This window comes from Hemitrygon akajei, chromosome 9 (genome assembly GCF_048418815.1).
Source record: "Hemitrygon akajei chromosome 9, sHemAka1.3, whole genome shotgun sequence".
NCBI classification, from domain to species: Eukaryota; Metazoa; Chordata; class Chondrichthyes; order Myliobatiformes; family Dasyatidae; genus Hemitrygon; species Hemitrygon akajei.
The window spans coordinates 141,257,552-141,268,810 of NC_133132.1; the positions used below are offsets into that span (position 1 = coordinate 141,257,552).

Sequence of the window (11,259 nt, forward strand, 5' to 3'; positions counted from 1 at the left end):
ATATCTTGTTTGATCCCATCCAACCTACTCATTGCCTCACATCCCATTCCAAACAACCCCATCCATAATCCCCATGAACACTCACCAGCCCACATAATTGCCCGCCCCATGTATCGCCCCACACAAATCTCCTCTCCTGTCGATCACGCCGCCCATACCATCGGCCTGACGCCGTTCCACCTCCACCGCACCTGCAATGAGTTTACTGGGATGCAGCCGCGGAAGTGAACAATCTGTAAAACCTTCTAGAACCAATCTCGTCTTTGTTCTACACGTGAAATACAACATGAAAAGATAAGGAAATTATGTAGAAGATCTCATTTGCCCATTTGTTCAAAGTACACAAAGTACATCACGTAAAACAGGTGAATTATTGATGTTTCTGATGGCTCTCTTAAACCGACCCGTCAGGACTTGTCCTGTTAAGTTTTATTAGATGTGCTTTAGAAGTGCTGCCATTCACTGTATATTTTACTGCAGCAGCTGTCCGACCACTGATATTTTGTGGAACATCTTTCGTGCATTTACAAGCAGATACATTGACGTCATCTCGACTCCTTAGATGTAATATAAGGCTGGGAGAGAGCCCCTGGAGCACCAACCAACCCCCGCAGCCAATGATCGAGCCCCTACAACTCTAAGACGTTTTATACTTAGAGCGCCAGGACAAGCAGGTGAGTAGGCAAGCATCTCTCTCCACTCCTACGCTGATAACAGCGGCTGTACCTATTCTGATCCAGCAGAAGTAAGTTCATACCCAAAGCAGTTCGGTGCTCGAGTGCGTTCACAATTGTCCGTGACTTTTCAGAAAGGGGCAGACAAGTGGGCAAACAATCGACTCCGCTCCTGCACCTTGTGACTTTGGATGAATTAGTTAAAACTGGGAAAGATGCTAGGCATGGGGATTTCGATCAAAGGTACACCCTTACCATCCGTCAATCCAAACATTGATTTAAAAGTAAAAGGTTATTTAGCCATGGCGTACTTAAAACTGATTTCTGTTATAGAGGCAGAGAGGATAAACTGGTCTGAGCACGTTGCTTATATTTCTATTGAAGTTTAAGTTGCAAAAATAATCAGTCAGGAAATTTAGTCAATAGAAACTGATTTGCACAGAATTGATCTGTAAAAATTGTAGCTATTTTGATAACATTGCACTAATGGACAGTTGAATTACAAAAACTGCTTTGATATTTGACCTAATTGTCTCAAATTTTATTTTGCTCCAACTTACAGCTATAAATCTGCAGGATCCAAAAAGGTAAAGCACAGGACAGAGTGAAAGCCTCTTCAACTGGTGGAGTCTTTGCCAGTTCTTTCTAAAAACAATGAGCTTAATTCCACCTTGGTTACTAACCTTTTAACGGAGATTAGCTCATTTTTAGTTTATCTGCAACTCTCCTCCAAATGGCAATTAAAACTAGGTCAATTGTTAGTGTGAGTCAGGAATAGAGCTTGGAAGAAAAGATACTGAAGGTGAAATGTCGGTACATGGAATTAGGTCTCTAATTAGTATAAATGTCTTTGGAGGGTAATGATCTGGTAAATGGCTTACCCCAATATTCTTTCATTTTATAACCAAATTTCTAAATCCTTCACTCTATACATAAATAATTAGATAGTAATGATCAGGTACATGACTCGATGGGATGTGGGTGGTTTAAAAGCTGATGGAACTGTTGCCTTTCAGTTCCAGTGACTTGGGTTCATTCTCCAGTGCTGTCTGCATGAAATTTGGACATTTTCTCTAACTCTGTGGATTCCCTCTGGATGCTCTGGCCCCTCCTACATTTCAAAGATGTGCAGGTTGTAGGATTAGTTGGGCTCCAAAAGTTGGTCCTATTCTGCAGGTGAGTGGCGGTTTCTTGGCGAATTTGATGGGAATATGGGGTGAAAAAAATTAACATAGAAATTGACTAATCATTCTATTAGCTAATTCTACATTAATTCTACACTGGGTGCTCGATATTTGGAGCAGACTCAGTGGGCTAATTTATTCCATTTCTGTTTCATTTTCCTTTGGAAAACTAATTAAATAGGATTTTTTAAGTTTTCAAACTACAACTACATTTGTGATTTTAAAGAAACTCTAAACCTTTAATATTAGTGCTTGGAAGTAGGTACAGAGGAGATATCAGGGGTAAGATTTTTACACAGAGTGGTGAGTGCGAGGAATGGGCTGCCAGCGACGGTGTTGGAGGCGGAAACGATAGGGTCTTCAAAGAGACTCCTGGGTGGCTACATGGAGCTTAGAAAAATGGAGGGCTATGGGTAAAGCCTAGGTAGTTCTACGTAGGGACATGTTCGGCACAGCTTTGTGGGCCGAAGCTACTGTATTGTGCTGTAGGTTTTCTATTAGTAATTAAAAATAATAGCTTTGTCAGATTAACTCAAGACATCAATACTTCTGATTCTTTTGTTATTGATTGTTAAATTTAACAATATTCAGAAACATTTACTTCTCCAGGTAGTATAGCTTAGTACTTCACAAAATTTGAATAGATGTTATGTGACTGATTTAAAGATATTTAAGAAAAATATGTATTTTGGAAGGGAAAATAATATATCCTAATGTATCAAAATAATGAACTGAATTATCTTCCTGATATAACATTGGATACAGAGAGAGATTATTACTGGAAAGATTTAAAATGTTTGAGAAAGCTCAATTGCTTTCTGGCTTTCTCCTAAAAGGTTGTTTCTGAACTACTTTACAGCATATACGCAGTTTTATAAGAGCAATGCCTGCCTTAAGGACAAACCTCAAAAGGACTCTGATTTCCAAATTAAGAGTATAACAAGATTATAAACTTACTGTTTTCATTACTGAAATCCTTCAATATGTCCAGGTTTTTAAAAGAGATTAAGGAATGAAAATGTGCTTAGATTTTGAGAATATTTTCCTACACATTTTTATTAAGTCCTGAGCTAAAATTTCTAAAGTCTGCTTTGGAGCAATCAGAGTTCTAATTTTAATGGAAATATATCAACATTATCATTAAGAATTCCATCAGTTTTAGATCATATGCCTCATTTGCTTTGCAAATGGTGTCATCAATTATACTGTGTTTAAATATCGTTTCTGTTCACCTGAATATCTCTATATTAGTATACACAACTTCTTTATCAACATAAATGAGTCTGTTTGGAAATGTTTTAATGAAAAACAGACAGTGAATCAGTTAAGAAAATAGTATAGAAGTGCTAGAGAGTACATTATCAACACTATTTAGTGTCATCTCTCTGCTTAATCCGAATTGTCAGTGATAAAGCCAAGTTGGTCACTTTGTACGTAGAAGTACATTTTAAAGAATGAGAAACTATAATCTGGGAGTATCCAAATCAAAGGATTTATAGCAAGTAATCAAAAAAGTTTTTTTTTAATTGTCTTTTATATCCAATGCATTCAACTACCAGAGTAAAGTTAAGTTAAACCACTCAAAGGCAATGAAAATGCATCACTTAAAAATAGCTTTTCTAGGTTCTAGAGCATCACTGGTAAGGCCAGCATTTATTTAGCACCCTTAATTGTATTAATGCATTGATGGTGAACTGCTGCCTAGAGTGTACGATCACCATCTGTTTAGGTAGATAGGTGACAGATGCAATTTTATGTGGAGAGGAATGTGGTGTATTTTGGGCAAAATCGTTGGAAATGTGCTGAAAGCTGTGTAGGAAGTGGAAGTCTGTGTGCAAATGCATTATTTAAATGTAAAGGAATTTGAAGTTATATTTAGATTTATAAAGAGAGACAGAGCAAAGGGGTGTAGGTATCTGTTTGCCAACCTCTCATTTCAGCAGGTTTTCTGTAGACAGCAGTCTAATTAGTCGATCAGATTTTGCTTCAGTGGTGAACATACAGTTTCCAGCTTCAAATAAGCTGTCTATGAAGTTTAAACAGGAAGTCAGGCTTTCTTTCACAATATCAGTTTGAATTTTGTGCATTCTATAAGGGATCTGAGGAGTCTTTTTCAAAAACTATGATCAGGCAATCTGGCCATCCCCCCGGTTACAATGTTCTAAAATTAAATTCTCATTGTACAACAGCAAAGATTAGATCAGATACATGGGATTAGAGGAGAAATTTAAATGAAAATAAAAGCTTTAAATTTTTTTAATCTAGCATTCTTCTGAGGAAAAGTGGCTCCACATTTTGAAAAGTAATTATTTAGTACTGCTCAGCTATTACTTAAAAAAACAGCTACTCTTGCTTGTAAAAGGACTTGATCTTTCTCATAATCTCAAAGAGGCAATTTCTATGATCATTCCAATTACAGACTATTACTGATGGCAGCCTTTTGATCATGCACTTACCTACTCTGTAGCTTGCTGTCAGTTTTCCCAGCAGTAGAAGCAAGACAACCTTGCCATTATTACAATAATATTAAAGACCTCAAGTTCAATCTTTTGTTAATGTGGAAAACCTAAAGACAGTAAGCTAATGAGATTTAATACTGAAAAGAGCTGTTAATCATTAATGCGGCACAATAGAGAGTTAATTAAAATAAGTTATTTTGGTGATTATAAGCAGTCAGAGGAGTCTTTGAGGTGACAACAATTAATCTGAGCACTTTTCCTCCCATACTCTACAATGAATTGGAGCAGCTTAATTATGTCCAGTATTCTGAGTATAATTATCCTGAGTTTGCATGGAATCAATGTCCTTGGTTTCCCAGCCCCATATGAGGTGGCCTTCTAAGAGCCAACCAGCAGCTCCCTGCATCGGAGTGCCCATTGACACAGTCGGAACAGTGAAGTGACTGCTACCACGACAAACCCGGTGTGGATCACACCAAGCTTTGCCGCCAGTGATTTCAAATTTTAAATGCATCTGGTGGTCAGAGGCGTTTAAAATTTTAAATACCAATATTAAAATATGTAGAATTTGTAAATTAATAAGAATACAGTTTGAAACGTTAAAGCAAAATTACTTTTAAAAAATCATGCCTGCAGAAGTGTCTCCCAAGTCTTCTTCTGGAATATGACCTTAAAACAAGGCCTTGCCTAAGTACACTTCTGGAGAATGCATCAGGTAACATGCAAAATTGATAACCAGATAAAAGTTTCTTCTGCGATCATCTTGGCACTTGGCTCCAACCAATAATATCAGAAAGAGATTATCTTTTACTTTACAACCTTGCAGTGGCACAGTTTGATAGTCCCTCACTACTTCAATAATTAATCCATGGAAGTGTATAATTGCATTGCAAACGGCAGACTGATGGTGAATGTAGCACTATGTAATGATATGGGTTCTGGAGAATGAGAGGCTTCTTACTGAAACTCCTGTAAATGCATTAGATGTGACCAGTCCTCCGTGAATTGCTGGCAATACACTGTCAAATCTGTCATTTCCCTACAAACAGGTGACATTTGCATATATCCTTTGCTCCATATGTTCTTTAATGGGCCATGTGTGTTACTTTCCAATGCAATTCTAAAGGGATGAGAAGTGAGGACCTTTGTAACTAATTACATGGAACTTCAATTTTGAACAATCATAGTCATGGAAAAATACAGAACAGAAACAGGCCCTGTGGCCCATCCAGTCCCTGCCAAGCCACTTAAACCGCCTACTTCCATCGACCTGCACTGCAGCCACAGCCCTCCATACCCCTGACATCCACGTACCGATCCAAACTTCTCTTCAGTGTTGAAATCGAGCTCGCATGCGCCAGGTGTGCTGGCATCTCATTCCACACTCTCACAACCCTCCGAGTGAAGACATTTCCTGTCATGTTCCTGTGAAACTTTTCACTTTTTGCCCTTAACCCATGACCTCTAGTTGTAGTTCCACCCAACTTCAGTGGAAAAAGCCTGCTTGCATTTACCCTATCTATACCCCTCATAATTTTGTATACCGCTATTGAATTTCCGCTCAGTCTTTTGCATTCTAAGGAATAAAGTCCTAACCTATTCTTTCTTTCCTTATAACTCAGGTCCTCCAGACCCAGCCACATCCTTGTAAATTTTTTCTGTACTCTTTTAACCTTATTTTCATCCTTCCTGTAGGTAGGTGGCCAAAGCTGCACACAATACTCCAAATCAGGCCTCACCAATGTCTTATATAACTTCAACATAACATCCCACCTCCTGTACTACTTTGACTTATGAAGGCCAATGTACCAAAACCTGTCTTTATGATCCTATCTACCTGTGATGCCACTTTCAATGAATTATGGACCTATATTCCCAGATCGCTTTGTTCTATTGCACTCTTCAGCGCCCTACTGTGTAAGACCTACCCTGGTTGGTCCCACTGAAGTGCAACACTTCGCAATCGTCTGCATTCAATTCCATCTGCCCTTTTTCAACCCATTTTTCCAGCTGGTCCAGATACCGCTGCAGGCTCTAATGGTCTTCCTTGCTGTCCACTACACCCCCAATATTGGTGTCATTCGCACATTTGCTGATCCAGTTAACCACATTATCATCCAGATCATTGATATAGATGACAAACAACAAAGGCCCCAGCCCAGCAATGACCCCTACGGGCCTCCATTAGTCACAGGCCACGCGGCAGAGAGGCAACCATTCTGGCTTCTCCCTCAAAGTAAGTGTCTAATCCGACTTACTACCTCATCCTGAATGCTAAGCAATTGAACCTCTCATGAGGGACCTTGTCAAATGCCTTGCTAACATCCATGTAGACAACATCCACTTTCCTGATAACTTCCAAAAACTCTTAAAGATTGGTTAGATATGACCTACCATGCTGACTATCCTTAATCAGTCCATGTCTGTCCAAATACTCATATCTGGTTCCTTAGAATACCTTCCAATAACTTTCCCACTACTGATGTCAGGCTCACAGGCCTATAATATCCTAGTTTATTTTTAGAGCCTTTCTTAAACAATGGAGCAACATTAGCTATACTCCAAACCTCCACCACCTCACTTGGGCCCCTGCAGCTTCTGCACTTGCCTCCCATGGGGTCCAAGGGAACATCTTGTCTGACCCAGGGGCTTTATCCACCCTAATTTGCTTCAAGACAGCAAAAACCTCCTCTGTAACCTGTATAGGGTTCAGGACCTCGCAGCTGCTTAAAAAGATAAAATCCTATGGCATTACAGAAATACACTGGCATGGATAGAGGAATGGCCGGCAGGCAGGAGGCAGCGAGTGGGAACAAAAGGGGCCTTTTCTGGTTGGCTGCCAGTGATTGGTGGTGTTCCTCAGGAGTCAATGATGGGACCGCTACTTCACACATTGTTTGTCAGTGATTTAGATAATGGAATTGATGGCTTTGTGGCAAAGTTTGTGGAGGATACCAACATAGGTGGTGGGGTAGGTAGTGCTGAGGAAGCAATGCGATTGCAGCAGGAATTAGACAAATTGGAAGAGTGGACAAAAAAGTGACAGGTGGAATACAGTGTTGGGAAATGTATGATGATGCATTTTGGTAAAAGGAACAATAGTGCAGACTATTATCTAAATGGGGAGAAAATTCCAACATCAGAGGTGCAGAGGGACTTGGGAGTCCTCGTGCAAGATTCCCAGAAAGTTAATTCACAGGTTGAATCTGTGGTAAAGAAGGCAAATGCAAAGTAGCCATTTATTTCAAGGGGAATAGAATATAAAAGCAAGGAGATAATACTGAGCCTTTATAAGACACTAGTCAGGCTGCGCTTAGAGTATTGTGTACAATTTTGGGCCCCATATCTCAGAAAGGGTGTGCTGTCATTGGAGAGAGTCCAGAGGAGGTTCAGAAGGATGATTCCGGGATTCAAGGGGTATATGAGGAGCTTATGGCAGCTTTTGGACCTGTACTCACTGGAATTTAGAAGAATGCAGGGGGATCTCATTGATAGGACTAGATGGCTGGATGTGGAGAGGATGTTTCCTCTGGTGGGGTATCCAGAACTAGAGGGCACAGCCTCAAAATTGAGGAGCAATGCTTTAGAACTTTTAAACTTTAGAACCCTTAAAGGAGGATTTTTTTTTTTAGCCAGAAAGTAGTGAATCTGTGGAATGCTCTGCCACAGACTGCAGTGGAGGCGAAGTTTGTGAGTATGTTTCAGGCAGAAGTTGATAGTTTCCTGTTCAGTCAGGGCATCGATGGATACGGTGAGAAGGCAGGTTTATGGGGTTGAGTGAGATCTGGGATTAGCCACGATGGAATGGAGCAGACTTGATGGGCTGAATGGCCTGATTCTGCCCCTGTGTTTTATGGTATTGACTTTGTGCTTCAGCACCTCAGTCCTCATGGGGATAATGACTCCACAGTACTGACTGGCCAGGATTTCCAGAATGCCAACAGATTAATTATTTTAGACGCAACATATGACCATGTCAAGATGATATAGGCCAGCTCTGGCTTTTCCTACTTCCATTGTGGAGTTGGATTACTGGGCATCCTGAAACTTCTCTGGATATACCAACCTCTGGCTGGTAGGTGGTTTTCACAGTCAACCATATAAACAGAAACTGGATGTGGGTGACAGGTTCTCTATCCTGCAATGCATTAATGAACTGGCCCTGCATTTAATGAGAATGGGAAGATTTTCATGAATGGTTTTGTTGTGAGGTCCCACTTGATGTAGTGAGTTCAAATGTATAACTTGGATGAGTTCGGTCTCTAGGCTTCACGCACCACTTGACTACTGTTCTTGGTTTGTCTTTCCTTGCATTCTTAGTTCCTTGTGCCAATCCTATGGCTTGAATGTTGAAAACGAATCAGTGAGACTTGACCAGAGAACTCGACAATCCATTTATCCATAATTGTACAGATCCCCTTCCCATTTCACACCATAAACAATATGTACATTTGACACTGATTTCATCTTTGCAGATGTGGTAAATTGCATTTGACTTTAGAGGAAGCATTTACCACATTTAAAGATATGTAATATAATTTCTCTGTGGAGTCCTAGTTATTTTCTTTAACCTAAATCTGGTAAGGAGAGTGGCAATGTTCAATATCTGAAAATTTATCTAGATTGGTATAATTGAGCTGAATTGATTCTGGTCTTTCTTGTAAAACTTCTGTTTTCTCTTCTTATTACTGAATAGGCCCCCATGACCTGTCTTCAATGCCGTGAGAGAACAAGTACATCTTTACTATTAACGTTGTGATTTGGACCCTGAGCACAGCAAAAACTTTTGTAAATATCCAGTGAGCTGCGCAATCTCAAGTGTGCCAAATAGTTAAATTCCATTCCAGGAAACAGACAAAGGGTACCCATAGTGCCAATTGAGCTACATTACACAATTTAACGGCATTGAATTTTGACTGCAGCTTGCACATGATCTGCAGTGTAAAATGTTTATTCAGGATTTGTAGATATGAAAGAGTTGAGATTTAGCACAGGTTTTCACAAATCTATCCCTTTGTCAGTGCTAATTTGCTATTAGATTTGATATGGTGCATCTAAAGTAAGTAGGATATATGAGATCAGTGCTATTCACCCTGAAAGGTTTGTCTGTCACTGAACACAGTTCAGATCTGTTCCTAATTTTAAAATATGAAAAGTTAAAACAAGGATAACTTTTCTCAAATGTTCCTCACATTAAATTCTCTATCTTTCATGACAACTGGTCAATCTGGACTGCAGCTCATTATTGCTAGAAATATTCTGTAAATCTCTGAAATAATCCTTTTTTAAAAAATTTGATAGTTGTATGGATGTTCGTCATTTATGATGTGAGAAATCTGTCAACATAAGAACAATTAAGAAAATTGAAAACTTAATGTGAAAGTGCATTTGGAATTATCTAAATTGCATTCAGCAGGTAAATTCACATTTCCGGTCTGAGAATGTGAGCAGCTGCTTTGTAAACAGATCCTATGATTATTTTGTTCTGTGTTAAAGGATGGGGAGGTTATTGGTCAAAAATAAATGTATGGGTCTTCAAATCCAATGCCTGCTGCTGGCTTTGGCTTCTTTTGGGGACAGGAGTTCATCATTAATCTGTAACGAGTAACAGAGACTGGCCGCTTGTCATCCAGGCACAGAGGGAAAACAAGATCATTCTGTACTCCAGACGGGATGGCAGACTAGGAAGATGTAGCCAAACTGATGTGCGAGTTAGTGCAGCCATTGGTGGTGATTGTTACATAAAACTGTTTTGAATTCTAACTTTGCAATCATAAGGTGCAATTTAACTACCAGCCTTAAAATAATCTCACAAGTTTGCAGAAACCAATTAAGGGAGAATGTAAGACAGAAGTTGTAAATTGAAATTCCTTTTTCCACAGTGAATGAGGTTTGATTTTGGCTTTTAAAATGACACATAGTTCAAGAAGCTGTACAGTCAATGCCAAAAATCAGCAATCAGAATTCAGCTTGAATTTGTATAATTTCATTAAAAGGAGCGGCACCTCATCGTAAACCATTTGTGGGCCATACCTGGTGCGGTCATATTTTACTGTGGCTCTTGTCTTTGCTTTCAGATTTCCAGTCAGCATGACAACAACACCATTGATTTTCATTGCAACCTGTTTGCTACTTGTCAGCCACATCTCCCCTGCTGTGTGTCGTGCTGCAGATCTGGGTATTTTCAACAGACTGCGTTCCAATATCAGCACAGCCAGTGGTGAAGATAATGATCAAGTTCTTTCCTACATTCTGAGGGAAAAGTTACTCCAACCTTTGGAGCAGAATCCAAACTACATGGAGCTTCACTCTCGGTCATCCTTGGATCAGATTCTGAATGAGATCCTTGAAACCAGTCACCTCTGGAATGAGCTTTTCCCAAACACAGAAACACCAGTGTCTATTCAAGGAGCAGAACTTGATTTGGTGCCAGCTTTTTCTGAACACTCAAAGAGATCGGCTTCCACAATCAACTCCCTGGATCTCTCACTTCACCTTTTGAAGGAAATTATTAGGATGAGCAAGAATAAGAATCAATTGATACAGGCAGAGGAAAATCGGAAAATTATGGAGGCCATTGGCAAATGATGTAAATTGTAGCAGTGTAACTTATCAAATTGGAGGTTTAATTTTTTTCCCAAAGATTTATCATATGGATCCAAAGTCATTAATGAAACTGCTAACCAAATTTGTCTTTTAAACTTGTGTAATTCCAAAAGATAATCTATTCAAAAAATTATCAAATAAATAAATATTCATGAATTGTGCAGCATCAAATAGTTGTCATTTTATAAAAGCATAATTTTGACTAATGCATTATTCAGAGGGGATGGTTGGACTGAAAACAGCAGTAGCCTGTCACTCCTGGTCTACGAATTCTGGGAATGATTCATGAGTTGAAACATATTTCATAATAGATGATCACAGAGGAGCTATTAGTAC

General features: G+C 39.3%; 1 protein-coding gene across 5 annotated transcripts; it reads left to right on the forward strand.

Moving 5' to 3' along the window:
* Nucleotides 1–235: 235 nt before the first annotated feature.
* On the forward strand, nucleotides 236–11,240 carry uts1 (urotensin 1). Of its 5 annotated transcripts, XM_073057140.1 has the most exons (4): nucleotides 236–365; nucleotides 484–674; nucleotides 1,691–1,850; nucleotides 10,395–11,240. In XM_073057140.1, exons 3-4 carry the CDS (start codon nucleotides 1,771–1,773, stop codon nucleotides 10,903–10,905), a joined length of 591 nt encoding a protein of 196 aa, XP_072913241.1. In that variant the 5' UTR covers nucleotides 236–365; nucleotides 484–674; nucleotides 1,691–1,770; the 3' UTR covers nucleotides 10,906–11,240. The 5 variants fall into 5 exon arrangements, with proteins under 5 accessions (XP_072913241.1, XP_072913242.1, XP_072913244.1 ...); XM_073057141.1 differs by lacking the exons at nucleotides 236–365; nucleotides 1,691–1,850 and having other exon boundaries at nucleotides 415–674; XM_073057143.1 differs by lacking the exons at nucleotides 236–365; nucleotides 484–674; nucleotides 1,691–1,850 and adding an exon at nucleotides 679–745.
* Nucleotides 11,241–11,259: the final 19 nt, after the last annotated feature.